Source organism: Cygnus atratus, chromosome 11, assembly GCF_013377495.2.
Source record: "Cygnus atratus isolate AKBS03 ecotype Queensland, Australia chromosome 11, CAtr_DNAZoo_HiC_assembly, whole genome shotgun sequence".
In the NCBI taxonomy this organism is placed as follows: Eukaryota; Metazoa; Chordata; class Aves; order Anseriformes; family Anatidae; genus Cygnus; species Cygnus atratus.
The window spans coordinates 3,886,472-3,908,303 of NC_066372.1; the positions used below are offsets into that span (position 1 = coordinate 3,886,472).

The 21,832-nt window shown below is 35.5% G+C and overlaps 2 protein-coding genes across 2 annotated transcripts in view; both read left to right on the plus strand.

Annotated features, from left to right (window-relative positions):
• CGNL1 (cingulin like 1) overlaps positions 1 to 13,009 on the plus strand; it is a 53,810-nt gene extending 40,801 nt beyond the window's left edge. The window contains exons 14-20 of the mRNA XM_050713091.1: positions 528 to 689; positions 1,486 to 1,575; positions 7,254 to 7,337; positions 9,207 to 9,331; positions 9,824 to 9,932; positions 10,810 to 10,973; positions 11,604 to 13,009. Coding sequence (XP_050569048.1) covers positions 528 to 689; positions 1,486 to 1,575; positions 7,254 to 7,337; positions 9,207 to 9,331; positions 9,824 to 9,932; positions 10,810 to 10,973; positions 11,604 to 11,739 — 870 coding nt within the window. The 3' untranslated portion in view covers positions 11,740 to 13,009. The remainder of the gene's footprint in view (positions 1 to 527; positions 690 to 1,485; positions 1,576 to 7,253; positions 7,338 to 9,206; positions 9,332 to 9,823; positions 9,933 to 10,809; positions 10,974 to 11,603) is intronic.
• A 3,175-nt stretch (positions 13,010 to 16,184) lies between these two features.
• Positions 16,185 to 21,832, plus strand: part of MYZAP (myocardial zonula adherens protein) — a 73,917-nt gene continuing 68,269 nt past the window's right edge. The window contains exon 1 of the mRNA XM_035554022.2: positions 16,185 to 16,287. The gene's annotated coding sequence lies outside the window, so the exon portion shown is untranslated. The remainder of the gene's footprint in view (positions 16,288 to 21,832) is intronic.

A 21,832-nucleotide genomic window follows, 5' to 3' on the forward strand; every position in this document is an offset into this window, starting at 1 on the left:
TTGAGTACATGATCTTGTTAGAATAGGAAACTTTTTTTTCTCAGCAAATAGCCCTGATACAACTAACATATCTAGGTATGTTAGTAATTGTGGCATTGGTTTAATGTTGTCATTGACATACCTCAGACAGAATAAACTACATATTTAAAAGCTGAAATATTGGTAGTCTAAAAAGGAGAAGAATAATGTTGTGAAATTTCCAAACATATAGCTACTTACAAAATTGTAAAATTTGGGCTTGCTGTAATTGGGTATAAATAAATCAATAAATATACCACTATGCAGAACTGCGACTGTAAAACCTGTAGTTTGAAACATCTCTTTAGAACTGATACTTCAATCTATGTTTATTTTCTTGGTGCCATCTTGTGGATACAACAAAAATTACTGTGAAAAGCATGTCATTTGATGCAATTCCAATTACACTTCTGGATATGTCGTGATTGTAGTCAGTCCCCTTTACTGACAGTGCTTGTTTACTGAAAATGTAGTAAGTAGCGTGTTATTATGATATCTTTTTGTTTCAGATGCGTCTCATGGAAGAAAACTTGAGAGACCACCAGAGAGCTCAAGATGAAGCAATAACAAAAACTCAGCTGCTGGAACAGACTGTGAAAGGCTTGGAATATGAACTGGAGGTCAAAAACCACTTAAAAGACGATCGGGCAAGACAAATCAAATTAATGGAGGTAAAAGACCGTATTAGAGTTGATTAAAATAATGTTATTTCATATGAATCCTGTCAGAAGGAACAAAATAAAGTTGTGGAAAATTCATAAAGTATTAATACAGGATTTTTTTGGTATATTCTGAAGGAGATCTGTTAGCAAATTCATCATAGCATAATGTGTTCTAAAATGTGTTGCACTTGTTCTTTCATTACTTTCTTTAAATTGCTTTTAAACTAATTTTCATTAATCAGGCAAAATTCTAAAATTTTCATTCATAGACCCCCCCAGAACTTCAAAAGTTCTTAGAAGTATAAGTGCTATTTAGCATTTAATACTGATTCATTTCATGAGCCTAAATAACATAGCTATTCTAATTATGTTGTTATGGGTTAGGTTCATAATTGTCCAGGTTAATTAAACTGTCATTTAACTTTCATAAACAAATGTTTTTATACATTTTACTCATTGTGATTAATGGAAATAAATTTGTCTTCCAAATGTGTGATATAACTTAAGTCTAAAAACAGTCTCTAGAAACATGTCTTTGATTGCAAGCTTTTACTTTCTTGAAATTGTTTGGAGTGATTAAAAAAAAAATTTGCTTCTGTCAGAGAAACAATTTTGTTTTAAAGTCTTATCTACTACCATCTCTTTTTCCCTAGATTCTGTACTTTTCTTCAGAGACATTTTCCTTTTCAAGTCTATTCTTTCAAACAGTTTTGAGTCCTTAAAGTTTAAGGAAGAATGGTTTGGTAGCAATCCAAAGAGGATGGGAGAATAGTATGTTGAAATTACTTTTCTTTGTTCCATTTAGGACAAATTATCTCACCTGGAACTTGAGCTTGATGAAGAAAAGAATAATTCAGATTTGTTGTCTGAGAGGATCAGTAGATGCAGAGAACAGGTACTCAAATGAGTTTACATTGTTCAAGGTTCATAAACATGATTAAATATACTCCTCTGTATCATCACAGAACATTTTTTCCTATTTTCCTAACTGGAAAAATGAAACACGTGAGTTATTAATTGACCAGGATCCATCCACAAAAGTAATTTCATATCATAAAGAGAACCCTGACTTACTATTTCTATTCCTGTAAACATTCATATTCTGTACATTCTTTGAAAAGTATGTAGTGTTTTACCCATGCCATTTCTAGCTCAATCTATTAGAGCATTGTAAAATAGAAGATAAACTTAATTTGAGCCTGTACTGGGCTTATATTATGAGGGCCTAGAAAATGTTCTGTGGCTTAGTTTAATTCTAAAAGATATTAAACTGATGCATAACTCATTAGAGCATGTCTGTTACTGTAGCTTTGTATTAAGTATCATATCTCATTAGTGATTTCCTAGGAGTCTGGAAGACAATATGCACTGAGGTACAACCCATGATTGTCTATTCTGTTTTCATTTTTCTTTCTTTCTGTAGAAAAAATAATTGCTGAAATTCTACAGAATAGCTTTAATTTCAGAGGGAGAATAGAAAATAACATCTTAGTTTCAGTCTTTTAAATGAAATTGTTTCTTCTTGTGAGTTAGAGATAGTTCCTTTCGTGCATTCTTGAAACACCGAGGCACCCATACTACTCTGTTGGGACTCAGGTTACTGAGATTCTGTTTGTCTGCAGTAGTCTTTTGATATTATTTCACTGGTATTGTACAGACTCAGAGTTAGTGGGTGAAATAGAATGTGAAGGACCCGTAATAATCTGGGGTCATGCTATTGTTAAATTAGGAAGTCTTTTATGCTAGAGTTTTTGCCTGGGTTGTAAGCCTGGGATAAAAGAACCTTACTGATAGCTGCACTAGTGAGTACCATAGTAACTTAATTTGCTGGCTAAATAGAAACCTAAAATACAGATGGGTGACAAAAGTGTTACATAATAAGTAAAATAAATGTTTATTTTGAGGTCTGGAGTTTCTCATTTCATGCATGAGTTACAAAGGTTGCTTTGTTTTGATTTAATGCCAGAATGACTAAGTAGTCAAATTACTAAAGAGTATTTCAGGGTCTGCTAAGCATTTATAATGACATGAGAAATGATAATGGATTTGTTTTGGTAATAACGGTGTTTCTGTAACTTTTTTTTCAATTTTAAATACATTTTTAAATATACCGATAATGAAGTATAATACTCAAATTTCTACTAAAAACAAATTGAAATGACTACTTATATTTTACATAAAGCTAAACATTTGAATAAACACTGCTAAGGCTAATGGTTCACACTTCATTTACTGTGAAATGTTATCCCCTTTCTTAATTCAAATACCCTTCTGAATCTGGGAATGGCTGCATGGGATGTTCTCATCTTCCCTACCTCATTCTCAAGAAGTACCACAACGTTGTGGAAACTTCAATTTTTACTGGTTTCCTACTTTAAAAAAAATCCGTGAGCTTCACTGAAAATTCATCTGATCTGGATTCATCGTTCCATCTTTCTGCTTTTCTTATGCGATTGCTGATACACAAGGAATCCTGTTCTTCAGCTGTAATCTGTTTATATAAGATAGGAAAGTGCTTGTGGGAAAGAAGTGGTCTCCATCTACCTCTGTGAATAAATACTCTTACTAAAAATTCTCTGGAGTGAGTGCCAGTAACTTTGCTCACTTCTGCATTGATTTACCTTAAGGGGGAGATTTTCAGTAACTTTTAGTCCTTTATATATTAAAAAGAAACATGCCAAGGAAGTAAAAATTCTTATCCTTGTCTTCAATACTTCAGTGTCCTTTTTATTGCAAAACTTTATTATAATCTTTAATATCTTGTAGCTATTATGTTTTGAAAAAAATCATAACTGCAGAAACATCATCTTGATCCTCTGTTGCATCTTCTTCAGCTTTGTAGAAGTTGGTCTTAACTTATTCCTGGCCCCTTCTCATTACTGAAGAAAGCATTAGATCCTTTCTGTTGCTGGGAGGAAGTCTTTAACATATGAGATTTTTCAAGAAAGGTGGATCATATCCTGTTGGTTTTTAAATAAGTTATTAGCAGCTCTGGAAAGAGCAGCATTACAAACATGCACAGAAAGCTAGAGTCCGAAAGGAGCAGAAACAGAACGCATCTTAATACCTGATGTTTTTGTCCACAAACAAGTGAAATGAAATACCGTTTTGTTTTTGCAAACAGAATTGAAAAACACTTAAGATAGCCTCCAGCAATGAATGTGTTCTGTGGAAATGCAAACATGAATCTATTGACTTCAGAGTTGTTTCCTGGAAGTGTGAAATATGGACTATTTAGTTTCCATGGCAATTTTAGAACAAATTCAGGAAGGTAAAGTTGCATTGACTTGGATCATCCACTTTATTTTAGTAAAGCATTCCCTGTGGATAGCTAGCTGTACACCTGCTCCTTAGCTGGCACCAGGTGTGGGAGGCAAACAAATGAAAAAGGGGAAATGAAGGTTGCTTTTCAATTTTGAAGGATCAAAAGGTTTTGTTTGCCTTCAGCCTCTTTGTTAAATACCTTTTATATACTTGCAAATTGAGCTTACACACTAGGTTAATATATATATATATATATAGGCATATATATATATACATATTTTTTCCTACTAACAAGAAACATACTATGTGAACCAAGTGTGAGATGGTAATAAAATCTAAAATATTAAAAATCAAATTATATTCACTAATAATGAAATTAACAGCTGCTTCTAATCCTAAAGCTGGCACAAAATGCTGTTATGTCTAATAAAACTTTGTAGAGTCTGATGCTCCTCTCAATTCTTTGTTGTTAGCATTCTTCAAATCCAGCTGTGATAACTGTTGCCTTAAGCTACAGAGGTAGTTTATTCTTTTAACATAATTAGAATATATTGAAGGTAGAACGTGAAGCACAAAGCTGTGCATGGTACATAATCAGAGCCTGTCTTAACGGCTGTGAAATAAGTGAAATATTTGATCACATTGTAGCAGACAACTGTTTTTCCTTGGTGCATGTTAATAATGTGTTTACTAAAGAAAAGTACAAGGAGATGACTGAAAACAGTTTCCATCTCCTCCAGCAAGAACTGTCCTGTTCCTCTTCTCTTTTTACAAGCTCTTTTATATTTTTCCACCTAGCTTTGTGATCCTAATTAGATATAGTGCTTTTTCACTCTACCCATGCTTTTTCATGAGATTGCTTTTAAAATAACGTGTCCAACAACAGCAGCAATCTTCTTGGAATTATAATTGTCCTCTAAATAATTCCTTAATTTGAGGTCTGGGGAAGGTTGCACAAATCTGTCACAGCTTTTGAGCACAGTAAGAGCACAATAAAACGTAAGAGTTGTCCATTAAATGAGTTCCTAAGTATAACAAAAACCCTTTCTTCAGTTTTTAATTGGTCATTCACTTTACTGCAAATTTTGCTTTATTTTTTCTGTGTCTGTCTTCATTGGCTAAAGCAGTTTCAGTAGAATAATGTCTACATAATCCCTCACATGAGATTTTTTTCTGTATATATGTCTAGATCTACATGTACATGGAAAAGTGTAATACGTTGATATGGAAATAAGCTCTGATGTGAGAGTTTACCTACAAATGTAATCTAATCTATTATATATATATATATATATATATATAAAATACACACACAAAAAATAAATAATGTATAAGAGCTGCGTTTATTCATTAAATAGTCTTTCAGAATGTGTTGGTGCTCATTCTCTCCCATAAGTGAAATGCTGGATCATATCACCACAGCTCTTGCAGATTGTCTAAGGCTCTTTTTGAAATCCTTGTTTAAACTAGATGGGTTTATGTTATCTGGAAGTTACTTGATCCAGTAATCGCCCCTTTAAAGATATTTTCATAGAGCATAGGCGAGTAAAGATTTATGCATTCTGTCATTAAATAACTTTGCTGATATTTAATTAGTGTATTTAAAGAAAACAAGAAGTCAGTGTCTCTCAGCTTCTGGGCAACAATGAAAGCTTTTAGGAAATTAACCAGCTGTTGCCAGAGCACAGCCATGTGCTAACATTTGTGGTCCAGTATCTGGTATGACCTTAGTTTTCAGGAATGCCTTCTACTGCTCTGGATAGATACTGACATAACATATGCAACTGCATGCATTACCACCATTATTTGTATTCGTATATTGGTTTCAAAGCTATAGAAGCAATGTAAATTACTTCTTTTAAACATGTTGTTAACTGAAAATATGCCTTTTAATGCAATGTTTTTGTTTTTTTTTTTAAAGCCTAGGGTAATACTTTGTGTGCTCTGTTTATTTAACCTTCATATTTTCAGCATTGCTTTTGTTTTGTTTTGTTTTTGCTTAGTGGAATAAATCTGTAATTTAGAGCTATCTAACTGGTGATGTGTTTATGCAAGTTCCTACGTAACTGTTGTAAAGTAGAGTAGAATGCTGTGGCTACTGAAATTTTGGCTAATTTTTTTGATGTTACAGTAGCTGACATTCACTGAGTTCCCTAGATGATACTTACCATAGTAAACATTGTGCAGGGAACAGCACAAATGCTTTGATAACATTAGCTGTGCCTGTAAAGGCATTTGTGAAGACTTGAAGGCAATCTCAGCAGGAATGAGAGGGAAGAAAAGTATTTCAGCATTGCAGGCTTTTTCCGTTAGTCCAGAAGTTTCAATAACAGGTGTCAGGCAGTTTAGAGTTTCTCTCTGATCTTCAGATTATTTTTTTCAGTCAAGTCAAAAGTGAGATAAAGCAAACAAATTCTTTTGTATGTTGATTCTGTATGGAACAGGTAGGTTTTTTTTATCATCTTCCATAGGGAGAATATATTTTCCTTTTGGTTATTGAATATGCAACTGAAATATTTACAGAAACTGTAGCAAAAGATGTTTCTTTTTTTGTTGTTTGTTTGTTTGTTTTAAAACAAATAAGCAAGCAACACTTCACCCCCCAGACCCAGAAGTCAGTGCTTTCCTGGTATATGCAAGACACACAACTGACCATTTAAACGGGGGGAAAGATGTTAATATCCGGTGTGCATCAGAGCCTGTTGGAAAAGCTTTTTTTAATTTATTGATTTACACAGGCATAGAAAACTAACTGTAGAGTTTTTCTGCGGATACCAGTTTATGTGCTTAGTAAGGTCAAACTTTAAAGTAGACTTGTCAGCAGATTAAATGTAAGATGCTAATCAGTGCTTTAGACTTAATTATGAGGAAAACAACTGTAGAAGGTGTTTGAACACTGATGTGATATTCTGGAATTCAGCACCCTGCCACATGACTTGTCTCTGTGATATTTTAGAGTTCAGTACCCTGCTACAGAATATGTGTATATGTGTATGTATGTATGTATGTATATCAGCAGCAGTACCCCATATGGCTGGAAGATGCCTAGAAAAACAACTGAGAAATAACACAGGCTTCTCCAAGGGGAAAAATTTTGTCCAAGATAGTAATTGTAAACTTCATTTGAAATCGTGCTTATGTCTTGATTTCTAAGAAAGAGCAACATTTTTCTCTTTGTGTAGATATATGTAGTTTATATGCACACTTATATATATATATGTATATACACACAAATATATACACATTATTGTATAGACATATATAAATTAAATCTTTTATTAAAATTTCCATCTTTTCTTTCTGCAATAGATTGAACAAATGAGGACAGAGCTACTTCAGGAAAGAGCTACAAAGCAAGACTTGGAGTGTGACAAAATTTCATTGGAAAGACAGGTAATTATGGCTGCCATACCATCATATTAACAAGGTAACAAGCCAGGTGGCTGTCTTCATTAGGAAATTCAAATAAGTGTTTAAGGAATGCAGTATGCAGTAGCTGGCACTATCCCACCAGAGTGCACTGCTGGAAGTATGCGTTAGTAAACATAGATTAAAAGCTATGAGTACCTTAACATTGATACTCAAAAGAAAATATTATAATCCTAAATGAATTCTGTCCTTAGTATGTTTTCTTCTTTCTGTACACACCCTTTTTAGCTTGAGGTTTGTCACAGCTTATATATTTTATGTACTAAAGACTTGTACTATACATTCATCTATGTATGCAATCTAATAGACCGTTGTGTTGCAGTAAGTACAGGCATCTCTCTACTGCACAAATTCTGTCTATAAATTTGAGGGTCAAAGAAATTAAAAATTGGAAATGTGGCAGTTGTTTGGTATACTTGTTTGTAGAATAAAAACGTGTTATCAACATAGAAACTTTAAAAAAGAACATATGCAGAAAAGACTATAGAATGTCAAATACACTTACCAATTTAACTATCAACTCTTTGACTGCTTTTGGAGGAGCTGTCCTTCAAACTCTTAACAGTACTTCAGAAACACTGTTGAAGGTAGATTGTAATTTCAAGCAAACCTTTGGCTGAATACTTTTTTTTCTTAAGAGCAAACAAGTGAAAAAGTGACATGCCTTTTAAAGAAAAGATACAGATTTGATAGAGAACTGCTACTCTCTGTCTAGGAAGGAACAGAATTCGTATGTTTCAATATCTGTGATGGAAAATGTATTAAAATACTTTTTAGCTTTTTGCAATATGTCTATTCTGCAGCTCAGTGGTCTTTGAAAGCAAGACTGTCACAGCCCACAGTGGAGATAGAGAGGAAGGGTATCTTAGCAAGTGATAGTTTTATTGACAGTCTCAAGAACAGAAAACAGATTGTAATGGGAACATGTTTATACCAAATTCTTAACTTGGTGGCTTAAATTCTGTGAAGTTAATCCTATTTTAATTAATTATTTGAGAAGAAAGAATGCCACCTACTGGTATATCCCATTCACATTCTTCTATTTTTATCTGTGACTTTTTTATCATAGCTTTTTAGTGTTTGAGATCTGAGATCACAGTTTGAAGTTCTGTAAAAAAAAAAAAAAAAAAAAAAAGCTTTATTTTCTGGTCTTCAGGTAACTATTTTTTTTGCCCTGAGACTTTATAAGATACCCACTGAAAACAGGGCTAGGTCCCCCATGCCGTATAAAGATTTAAAGTGCAAATCTGAGCAAAAAATCTGCCTTCATGAATCCTGCACCTTTCAAAGTTACTTTTTTTTTCAATCAAAGATATTTTTTTTTCAAACTACTTAGCTAGTAGGAGAAACACTGGATAGAAAGGAAAACAACAACAACAACACAGGAGCAGATTTGATACAGTAAAGTGCTATTGGATATAAATAATTTATTTGTCTATTTGTTTTATCCATACAACAGGTGTGGAATACAAGATCTGAAAAAAGAACTAAGCTTGGAAAATAAGACAGGTCTAAAGCTATTTGAAAAATATTAGCGTATTAAAAATGCAAGTGGAAGGGGGCTTAGAACCATCTGAAGTTCAAGGGGCCCGTTAGGCCTAAAATTTTGTCTCAAGCTTGACACTAAGCTCTTTTCAATAAGACAATAAAATAGAGGATATGTTGACTCTTCACTACCTAGACCTCCAGTAAAATCTCCTTGGTTCTCCTTCTGTATTCACTAAATCAAAAATTTTCTTATCACTTTGTTTTTCTGAAGCAATTTGTTTTGCGTTAAGATGGTATTTCTTAATATGAACAAGTATGTAGTAATCATGTATGTTCCAATTATAGAACAAGGACTTAAGGAGCCGAATTCTTCATCTGGAAGGTTCTTACCGATCCAGTAAAGAGGGACTTGTTGCTCAGATGGAAGCAAGGATCACAGAGCTAGAAGAACGTCTTGAAAATGAAGAGAGGTAAAGCTAGTTCTGTTAAGATTAAAACATGTATGTTTGTGTATGTTAATATGGCCTCTTGCTAATATTAGATATCTAATACAACTAATATGACTTTTTTTCACAAGCAACAAATTAAAGTGGTTACTGTTTCATGTAAGTGTTGCAGATTTTCTTTTTGAAAAAAAAAAAAAAGACTAGAAATTGCCTTAAATTTAAAACTGTGCACGCTGATAACATGGTTACATACCTTATTATTATATCAGTGTCTGCTGTCAGTAACAAACTTAGAAATACTAACTATAGTTGAACATTTCAGTTGTCACATTCACTTCATTGTTTAATCTTGGAGGAATATATTCTTTATCTAAATATTGCAAGGCATCAGTAAATCAAAGCAAGGGTCATCAGTGTTTATTTAACTCTTATAATGTTGCTAAGAAGTTATCTTGGCAGGATTGGAAGTATTTCAGCTCCTTTTCTTACAAGGTTGTCTGCTGTTTGTTTTTCCAGGGATAGGGCTAATTTCCAACTAAATAACCGCAGACTTGAGAGAAAAGTGAAGGAGTTAATGTTGCAAGTAGATGATGAACATCTCTCATTGACCGACCAAAAGGACCAGGTAGAGGGAAAGACTAATATGCTACTAGGAATAATATCAGATATTTGCATAAATCATCATATGTACAAGATATTTCAGAAGAATATAGGTAGATACTGATTGTTCTGTTCTTTATGAAGTTCCATTTAATGAGATATGCAGTTTCCATTGTCATCATGTTCTTTTGCCTAGTACTAAGTTACTAATTTCTAAAATTACAAAAATGAAGCACTTGCAGAAGCAATACTGTAGTTCTTTTAAGAAATTAAGCCAATAGCAGTCAGTATATTATCTGTATGTGATAGGATGCAATATAAATATGATATGATATTGTTTATTTATATATTATATATTGTGACCATAAAATTTTGTTTAAAGAAGCTATTTATTATTACATACAGTCTCTAACTATTACATATATAGAGATGTTCTAATAGCAAGGTGTTGTGCCATTTCTGTGGTCTTTGTTGATTCATTGCTTAAAACATGTTTTGTTTCAGTATCTGAGTCAAGTAGTAAATATTATGCCTAGAGAATGAACAGTGTGTTTCAAAAAGCAGACATCTGTTGTGGGAACAATCTTGTAAAACCCTCTGGGCTTAAAAATATGTATTTCTTTATATAGTATTTGTCTGGTAAAGTTGCTTGGCCATCTTGCTGTTTTACTCTATCAAAGCAATATTTGTTTGTTATTTTTTTCTTAAAACAAACAAACAAAAACTATCCCATCAAAACTTTTCTCAGTTTAATGCTGGCTTTTGAATATTTCTGAAGCATATTATTACAGTGTCATTACACTGGCAAAGTTGTGTCTTTATTCTCCCTCTCATAGATGCTGGAAGAATAAAATTCCTTTATTAAAATAGTCCTCTAATCAGCTGACATGTAAATATTTCAGTTGAGTTTGCGTTTGAAAGCAATGAAACGTCAAGTTGAAGAAGCTGAAGAAGAAATAGACAGACTGGAAAGTGCTAAAAAGAAACTTCAGAGAGAACTGGAAGAGCAACTAGACATAAATGAACAATTGCAAGGACAACTTAATGCTGCAAAGAAGGAACTAAGGTAGGGTGATTTGGCAGACATTACAATTTGTGTTACTTGCTACTTGATCTCTTGCTCCTTTAGTCCCCGAGCAGGAGGCTTCCTGTAGCAGACCTCAAGTTTGTTACAAGCAGACAGAGTTTGAGGCAGAGCTGTGAAACTCTTCCGTGTTTCCTTATCCTACAGATATTCTCCAGTTCCTTTCAGGGTGCTCTAGGTGACCAAACATTTTCTCTGTCTGCTGTATAGTCACTGAGGCATGGGATAAAAAGTAGAAAAAAGTAGTAGGACTTTGCACTCCTGTCATTTGTAGTGACAAAAATTTCCTGCTGATGCCTGGGAAGAACAGCTATCCTGTGTTTAGTTTTTCTCAGGCATCACTGAACATCTCAGTGTGCAAAGTGTACGGTTTCCCCTGGCTGTGCGTTTAGTTAGACGTGCTTGAAAATATGATTGACTGATCTTCATTCTCTTGCATGTTTCTTTTATGTAAGATATGGTCTGTGTTAAACTGCCTTTATAAGAGCACAAGTCTCTGACATCCTTTAAAAAAAGCAAACACTACCTGTCAATGTTATATGCTTTGCAAAAGTGTTCTGCATACAGATGTGCAGTTTACACACATCTGTGCTATTATTTTTGTTTTCGTAGACGAAAGAAGTCACCAAGTAAAATGCTGACTGATTTTGATGATGATGATGATGATGAGTTCAGCACGGATGGCGATAGTCTCTGTGAAGTGCCTTCAGGACATAACTTTTCAAAAGATGATGACACAAAATACTAAAGTATTGAATCTATGATTCCTTGAAACTAGTGGAATAACCTAAATTATCAAGAAACTGAATATTCTAGAAGCCAAATGCCACAAAGGGATGTAAGACCTGCAAATTTAATGTTTCCATTCATACTGTGCCATTTTCTTATTTAGATATCCTCTGTTTATTATAGAAAACAGGATTGCATTATAAAACAGCTATAAAACTTGGTTATATATAACAGCTACTGAAAACATGGGGATAATGTTTCACATTGGAAATGTGATTTTGCTAAAATTCGGTTTAAGTAAAGAGCCATTTGAAAGTAATTTAAAATTAGTTTGTAGTTATTAAAATATTTTCCCTAAAATTAAAGAAGCCACGGACAATTATTTAGTAATTGTAAGTACAAAGGAATGATGTATAGAATGTAAATATTTTAAATCTGATCTTTTTATTGACTACTTTAGTACTACCCTGTAAAGCTTCAAAAATTATATAAATCAGTTTCATATGTAAAAATATCTAAATGTATGCTGAATATTATATTTGGGTTTTAACAAAACAAAAGAATATATTTTTGTGCATTACAGAGCAGATTCACAGTTCCTGAACCAGGAAGTACATTCTAATTTTAAAAACAGTGCAAGTTTTATTATATATGTGTTAAGATCAAGTGCTAATTCTGCCTGTTGACTTTAAAGGGGCCATCACATGTGCATGACCAGTGAGGCTTGCCTACTACTTTCTTGTAAGCTATTTGGGAAGCTTTCTGTCCATAGGAGGGAGGGATGAGAGTGAAGTCAGTTACTACTTGGCATTTTTAATTTCCTGAAATGGACTCTATGCTGCAAGGGGCGCACAGCACTGTAGGCCTGCTCATTTGAGGGCACCAGGACAGGCTAATCTTAAAGTCTCTGAGGAGTCCCACAAGAAATTGCATCCAGGAAACAAAAGTATGTAAGCTGATTTTTCTTTCTAACCTGTTCTTGAGCATCTATTTGTAACATATTGCAATATATGGCCATATATGCAGATATATATTAGTATTTCAATTTATAGTAATATCTGCATTTTGGATGATCCATCTGTTGAACAAACTTTGTGGGAAATTAAAAAAGAAAAAAGGCATTGAAGATTTAATTTAAAAAGCGTTTTCCATTTTATTGCTAAAAATATTTTTGTTGTTTCTTACATCATTTTTGCTCCTTTGCAAATCTAGAATTTTAAGGAAAGGCACTGCAACGTTATTTTATTAATAAACCATAGCTATGTTCTCTCTTGTTATTAGTATTTGTCCCCAGTTACATATAACTGAACACTTTTTCATTGAATGTGCTCACTACTAGTTGATTGTAACTGTAAAAATATTTAACCTGGAGTTCCTGGGAGCTTCCGTTACTCCCACAACAGTATCTACTGAAGAGGACAAATTTAACAGCTCTGAAAGTAAGGCTGATAACCTTGCTTAAGGCAAAAGTTCTGACAATGGAGCATCCATTTTCATATGATTATGTGAAATGAAACTCCTGCCTGGCAGATCAGAAATATATTCATACATAGCAGATTACAGACTCTGTTGCCATATAATTCCCTTCAAATTGATTTTGATGGATTGAGATATATGGGAACTAACATAAACTGAGTAGTTATAACCATCTGTTTCTGAATCTTTTACATCTTTTCAGGTAGTTTAGAGCCTACATCGTGTAATTTTTCTGCAGTAACAGCTTTACTATTGTGGCAACGTCAAAACAGCCCTTATTCCAGGAAGATCTGCACTATACTGTATTGACAATCATTGTATAACCTGCAGTGTGATTTATTTTATGTTTCATTAACATGTTTGTGTAGACTTAACTTTAATCAACTGGCTCCAATTTTCAGTTCTGTTCCGGTACTCTGTCCTAATGTTCATAGATAACTATTATTTCAAACCACTGGGAGAAAATCACATAATATTGCAGCTACCTCCAGTTACACTAAACTGTAAAAGAAAAATTCACTTCAAATAAACACTAAGACAGCTCCCGCTGTTCTTTGTGTGGTGCATTTAGCTCGATAGGACAACTGAATTTCATATGGAAGATGTGTAAGTTTAAAATAGAACAAGAAAATAATTATCTGAGAAACACTAATGCTCTTGAAAGGGTTTCAGGAGAGATTCTGCCTGTTACACCTTGCCACTCCCTGCCATGTCATCATCAAAAGAACTGTCCTTTGCTTTTTCCTTTAGACTTGGAAATGGCATTTCCTCTAATGAGTTCTCAAATGGTATGACTAAAATCAAAGAAAATCTTAAGATATTGGAAAGGGCATTTCAACTCATTCGCAAAACAATCTGTTCTGTTTCAATACATGATGCTCTCTGAAGTGGATCACATTGGTAATTTGGGCTGGTTTATTTAAAAAGTCTTTCCAAGTAAGTCAGATAATCCTACTGTATTCTGTTCTGGAAGTTATGCTTTGTCACCTCTATTTGAAGTGCCTCTTTTTTACTTGTCAGATCATTTGTTACCAAAATGCAACTACCATCATCCATTCACTGACCTACATTTTGTGTATGATAAACATTTGTCAGGACAGGGTCTCAATCTTGACTGCTACAAAAAACATGAGTAATAGTTCAAGGAAGTGTGTTTTATTCAGTTCATCTCATGGCAGTTTTTGATCCAAATCATCAAGGCTCTTGAACCATAAAAGCTGGAAATAGGAGAATGTGTGAAGAACCATGGATTTGAAACAGTTCCTAGAACACTGTATAACATCAGAGCTTTTGGTGTATTACAAAATCATTACTTGAATTACTAGCTGTAGATGCCTTCCATTTTCTTTGACAATACCATAGTATCTTATAAACGAACAGACCTGAGCCTGATCATTTTTGATGTGAACCTAACTTGATGCCTGATACAGTGAATACTTCTCTTTCAAGTGTAAATAATCTGTGATGAGCATTGCACATTGTGTCCTCTGTGGAATTAATGGCCTTTCATATCCCACTGAGATTATGACCACTAGTATGTGGTGAGAGAGAAACCTTCTATAAAAATATTTCCTCCCATTAAAATTCTATTCTGCTTGCATGAATTCTGCATGTTGGACTATGGTAGGCCTAGAAAAGCATGAGGCTCTAGTTTTGTAGTTTGGAGAATAGTTAACTTCTACAGGAGTGTTTTGTTATTTTAAGTCACTAGAATTTAACAACTGCTCCAAGATCTTTCAGTGGCAATTGATATACAATGCAAAATATGTAAATGCAAAACCAAAGAAGCAAACAAAATTATCCTGCCCTGCACAAACTTTTGACTCACTATACAAGTAATGAAATCAAGGGTATTCTTCATGTGTAATGGATTTTAATGCATTTGAATTTGGAAGGCCTCTCTTTTCATAAAAGAATTAAGGTCTTTCAGAGTTTGTCTCTTTTTTCTTGCATGGAAAAAGAAAAAGGAAAAAAGCCTTCTTCCTCATGCTGTCCTCTGTACCTGCTTTCCTGCGTCTCACCTGATTTAAGGAAAACCCTATACTGTACAAATACTTTCATAATTCAACATTATTAGCTGCTTTTTGTTGTTCAATTATCAGGCAGTTCCCCTCCCCCCCCCAGTACAATCTCCTGGTGATGAGACTGTAACTTGTTGATTAATCTGCCTTATTCCTCTGATTTATACTCATCCTTTTCAACTTCCTTTTTCCTAGTTAAATAATCTGTTCTGATTTATAATTGATTTTCTAAACTATTCCAAAAGCCATGTGCATTCCTCATTTTTTACAGACCAGCTGTATGCTTTGCTGAGTGAGCTACACAGTGCAACAGTTGCAGCGTTTTGGCATTTTCTGCTTTACACAACATATTTCAATAATTAAATGTTGATGCTTTTAGCTTATTGAAGCTTTTCTGATCCTGCGACTGAAGCGACATAAGTCAGCTGCTTCATTTCTACCAACTGCAGTTATCAAGTAACATTGCAGAATATTCAAAGACTTTGCTGAAAGAGCAACATTCTATAGAGATTGTCGGGGTTTTACACATGTAAGTTGTTCTTATTTGTAAAAGAGGCTGATTAGGTCATATGTTTAACCTACCAACCCCACTGTGATATAGTGGGGAAAACTTGTTTGTTATTTCAAAAACTTATTCCTGAGGACTGGTTTATTGAGAAAAAAGATATAGAAATGTTAACAGCAAGGTTTTTAATAGTAGATGTTTTTCTCTTAACATGTAAGAAAGGAAGCACTTAGGAGAAGAAAGGGAGTAAATTTCAACAGACAAGGTCAAGGGCAGTAGCAAATTGGGCCCACCTACCTCCACAGAAGTGACAGCTCTTTACTGCTTAGTACCAGTGAACTTCATGTGAGGTCAGCAAGGGACTGTGTGCATTGTGTAAGAGGAAACATCCAATCTTTTCTCTACTTCTAACAACAATTTGCTGTTTTATTCAGATTCTGAAGCTTTATGACATTAGCAGAAAAACAGGCAAGGAAAAAAAAATGACTTAAATTCTGAGCACAGGTGGATGATGGAAGTTTAAGGTCTCCAAGTTGCCAACAGGAAACTGTAGGAACACTTACGGGTGAGTGCTGAGGAGGGGCTCATTACAGGTAACGAGTTTTTTCTATGCTTTCTCTATGCTTCTCTTTCTTCAGCAGCTCTGTGAACAATGATATATATATAGAGAGAGAGTTACAAAGCTATGTTTGCTAGCATCAAGCAGTTATTTTATTTAGTTGCATGCAGTCTGAATAGGATGAAACCTACCAACAGCATAATGTGAAGTATAGGAGAAAATATAGATGGTGAGAAAAATCAATGCAAGATGCAGTTCTGGTCCGTTGGATTTTGACCTTCCATTTACTCCCCTTAAAAAACCTGGTACTAGAAATAAATCATTTAAGCCAACTTAAACCAACAGATACCTAACAAGTTGGAATGGATGTAAGATTTTGTTTCCAGGGAAAACCCTGTGAAGTTTCAAGATTAAGGGACGGTAGGGAATATACTGAAGTATTGTTAGGAAATATCTATTTCCTGTATGCCTTTGTAGTAAAGATTCTCAAGAGAGTGCAGGTAAGATGAATGATAGTGCTGAAAATGGAGCAGCATTTTTTTTTTATATATATATATATTTCTGTGGATTCACTGTTAATGGAGACTGATTAACCGCATACTGCTGTGCAGTGTGGGTATTTCTGCAAAGCAGAACTCCTTCAGACCTTGGGATACCGAGGTGCCTGCCACTATCAGAAGCACCTAATTTGCACAGCTCTTTTTGTATCTTTTTTTTTTTTTTCAAAAAGAAAATGTGTGTATAATTCTCTGCTTTTTCTTGAGTTTGGCTTTTGTTTGAAGATGGATGTGTTTACTGCTTTGCTTTTCTGGGCAAAGTAAGGAAAGCATTGCTGCCCTTGAAGTGGAAAGAGAAAGAAGACCGTTTGGGACTCAGCCCTCTGAAACTCAGTCTGTGCCAGAAAGGGGCATTAACTTTCTAGAAAGCAGTTCCACTCTGCATATGAGAGCAGAGATGTTGATTAAAAATTCACTTAACAGACCCACAGAGTTAGCTATCCTCAGCTCAGGCTGGCCTTTGTTTTTCTGGGAGATAAGGACTGAGAACTGGAACTTGACTTGAGTGAAGCTGCCAGCATGTGATTTCTGTACTATAGACGAGATTGAGCTTGGTATACTTTTAATTTTGTTCTTCAAGTCTTTTGGTTAAAGTAGAGCAAATCCTATTTAAGTAAACAGGGCTAATTGCATATACATGTAAACAGCTGTAGCATGCAAAAGCAAATGCACACATGCATACTGAAGGCAGAGAGCTAGGTGTGCATCTCTGCAAGTGCTGTAGCAGTTGTTTTGATGCCTGCTTGGAATTCAGTAGCTACCGTCACACTACAGTTAGCATAAATCCTTTCCGGGGAAGAGCACCTTCAGCTGAGGCAGATTCTTGGATATTGTGTATGTAAAAGAGTCCCAACAATCCTCTTCATTTGTCTTTTAAACACTTATCAAAAGGAAAAGAAAGGAAGCTGAACCATCCAGAAAAGACAGCATGGCTTAATAGTTGAAGTGGAGCACTGGGAGCCAGGAGGATTTTGGTTTCTAATCAATTTGAGCTGCTGGTTCACTCTTTGACCTCCTTGTATTTTTTGTAAACATGCCTAGAAGATGATGTGCAACACTAGACCTCCTTGAAAACTTTATACTGTGTTTAGGTTGAAGCTTTGTGGATAAAAATATTAGGAGAAAATGCCAAGAATCTTATTATTCAGTGAATCTGATTTTCCAGCAAATCTGCTTGCTGTGCTGTTTAGCCTTTTGCCTTGCAGACTCTTATGCTGCAATGCTTCCTAAGTAGGGAACTATATCATTTGCCACGCATTTGAGACTGAAGATCTTGTGCTGGCTGTGCAATAACCAGCAGGATCTGTGGAATGTCTTTGCTGCAGAGGTAAAGCCCTAAGTCTAGATTTCCTTGCTTTAGGGGCAGTTTCAAGTTTGTTTTTCTTCAAACAAAAACAAAATGGTTTATTCTGTTACAGGCAGAATGGTTATGAAAAGAGGGAAGGAAAAAAATAAGTGTAATAAAACTATGTAAAAGCTGTAACCTTAGCCAACCAAAGCAAGGATGCTTCCTGAATTGAGCTATGTTTACTTTAAACACGCCTTACTGTGCCGTGTTATTTCAGTACATATTGTGTGTGGTATCCAGCTATTTTAAAGATAAGATCAGATTCACAAGTCAGATCAAAATATCTCTCTCAGCTGTGAACTTCTGAAGCATTGCTAAGAGTCACAATGGAAGGCTGTGGTCTATGCGGTGCTGTATGACTCTGCACACGGATAAATATTTGTCAGGATGTCCAAGGCAGCCTGAGCCTCCTCTAAAGATCAGGAGAATTCATTTCATCAGTTCACCTGGCATCCTTTGGCTATGAAACTTTTTCAGATGGACTTAATTTAACAAGCACAGGGGGATAAGCAAAGAAGAGAAAAGAATGAGTAAGAAATAGGGCCAATACAGCCCCTACCCATATGAGGGGAAAGGAGCCTATGCAGGTGTGTGCCCAATAAATCTCCTGTATGCATGCTATGGTATACTTAATCAACCACCTTTCCCCTTCTGCTTCTTGCTAGCTTCTCTGCTAAGAAAGTGACCGATAGTGGCATTGGGAAATACCTACTCACTAAGCTAGAGTCCTTCATATCCTCTCTGCAGGAGAAAGGTAACCAAGTTTGCACATATATAACAGACCAACTCAATATGCTTACACACTCAACTATTTGTTTTTAAAATGAGACAGTTACCCTTTAAAGACAAGTATATATCAATAAATGTGTTTGCAGTAGGTTCCATGAAGGCATTGTTTCAAAGACAAAACTGGCTTTTCATCAGACCTGCCCCCATTTCATGGCGGAAATCTTGACTACATGTATAGGATTTTATTTTACTTACGCTTTTAGCTTGTGTCCACAAGTGAAATGAGAGGCAGGCAGTATCTGTGATCCAGCCTGACATCAGAGCAGTAGTACTGGAAATGTCCTGATGCACTGTGATGCATTCAGCTTGTTTGAGCAAAATAATGAGCTTTTTGTAGTCATGTAACTACCACTTACCTAGCTTCTTGTTGCAATATGTTTGTATTCACCTGGAGGAATTTTACTGCACAGCTTCACAGTGCTGTTTCCAAGAAGTCACATGCTTATGACATAAGCTTCAGGATCCCATATATAAACTGCAGCATCTGTTGATGTCTGTGTGCCATCAAATGAATGATATTAGCAGTTTTATTTGAAGGGTAGGGGTAGGTAGTGCAGGTGGCAGAAGGCAAGTGAGCATCTGGAAGCCCAGTGGGGCAGGAAGTCTGCCTAGATTTGTTTTGTACAGCGTCAAGCCTACCACGCAGGATGAGTAACTCCTGGGTAGAGTATGTCTACCCACTGAGTAATTAAATAAACCCCTACCTCCTATACCTGCCAAGCTGAGAACATCAGACTGATTTCACAAACTCTTATAAATCTTGCAGTTTTAGTTTTTCTTCTCAAGAACATAAGGATACCAACTAGCCATGGGACGTACTGGTGATACCCACGACACAAACTGCAAGTGCACTTTCCCAAAGCATACAGGCAGTGACATGCTGCTGATCACAACCTGAGTGAGCTGTTTGCTGCCCCAGACGACCTGTAAGGCCCTTTGAGAGTACTCTGCAGCAGTGCAGAGAATCAGATAAAAGCAGCACATTTATAGCTCTGATTGGCACTTTATCTAGTCAGTGCAATAGTTCTCATCACATTTATAACTTCTACAAATTTAGAAATAATATGGAGGAAAAAGGGGAGATTGATACTCATTAACTTTGCTGCTCCTCTGAAACTTTTCATTGCTCAGTAGAGATTGACATTCTTGGCTCTTGAGAAAAATGAAACAAAACGCCACAGAACAGGGAAAGCTTCGATGTAAGTTTTCCAGAGAGAAGTCATAAACGTGGGAACTGCAGTCAAGACTGCAAGATGCTTCCGATGGATTGTTCTCATCAACAAGGAAAGGAGCCATAAACCTCAGAGAAAAGGAAGCCGAGAGTAGGGGAGCACACCCCGCAGGTGGCAGCAGAGAGCAGGCAGTAATAGTCCCAAATGTCCTGCCAATGCAAGTCTTAATCCCAGTTTGCAGGTATATTTTAATACATCATGAATTGTATTTAATGACGTAATGCACTCTCTGTACTGTGAGTGTATGCATTTGCCAAAATACAGGATTTTGTTGCAAAGAATCTCACACTTGGATATGTGATGCTGGTGGCCACTACCAGCGGCAGTCATAATTTGCCCAGTGGCACTGCTGCCTTATTTTGTTGCTGACATCCTTCAGTATAATGAGGGTGGTAAAAGTCATCCCTTAGCACTGCTAAGCAGCCAGGAAGTCCTGCTGTGGCTGTCATTTCAGATGAGGTATTGCATCCTCTTTGATGACTTCTGTTAATTGTGGTCTAATAGTATACATTTTGTCCTGGTTTCCTAGGCAGAAACTCATGTGGAGCCAACTGTTATACTCCTTCTGCAAAGAGGGTTCATATATAAATCAACCTAAAGGAGGTCTTGAGAAGCTAAAGTGTATCTTGAAGCTTGGGAAACTTGAGGTTGAGCTCCAGCCACGGCAGATTTCTTGCAAGCTGGAGGATATTATTTAATAATCTTTCTTGGGTATTTAATATTCTCTTTGGTTATCAATCCTCCACCAATGTAGCACAGGACAGAAAAAAGCCAGGCTGCCATTCTGAGAAATATGCCCTACAGAAAGTGATCTGCTCAACAAAGATCCTTTTCAGTATAGAACTATAGTCAAAATAGCATTTAAGATATTAAGGTGCATGAAGTGACTAAAGTGAAAAGGGGTGTGATGCTTTCCTATAAAAGTGCTGCTGCTGTAAGAAGTACTCAAATGTACTATTGCATTGCTAGAACAGATTCACAGAAAACTGATGATGGTCCCGGATCTGGAGAACTTAATTTGAAGAGCACCTGGATATACTGAACTTGTTCAGAGGTTTGTATTATGTGATGAAGGACAGAAAGCACATTGATCAACATCTACTCTACTCTGTCTTGTAACACTGTGACAAGGAGACAATCACTAGAAGGGAGTAAGGAGTATCAAAACTGGTGCTTTTTTATACAGCATAATTAGACTGTGGAACTCTCTGGTGCTGATGGTGACAATTTAGCAAGAAGCAGAAGTTTCATAATAGGTAAGAATACCCACTGTTCATGAAAATGTGTCATCAGGCTTTACTAAACCTATAGTTCAGAAAGTAAGCTAATTTGTAATGATTAGAAATCCAGGGAAATATTTGGAGGGAATGGGAAGATAATTAATATCTGTCTCTTGGGGAGTTCTTACATCTCTCTCTCTGAAACAGGAAATCCTGGCCACTGGCAAGGTAGACAGCTCTGATGCAGTCTGAGCATCTGTACTACTCTGTATAACAGCAAGTGATGATTTGAGAGACAATGTGAGGTAGTTAGTGACTAGAGCTGGACTACAACTTGAGAGAGAGAATTTCTTGGAAACTGAGTTGTCTTTTGCCTAAACACTTCAAGGTACTTTCAAACAAATG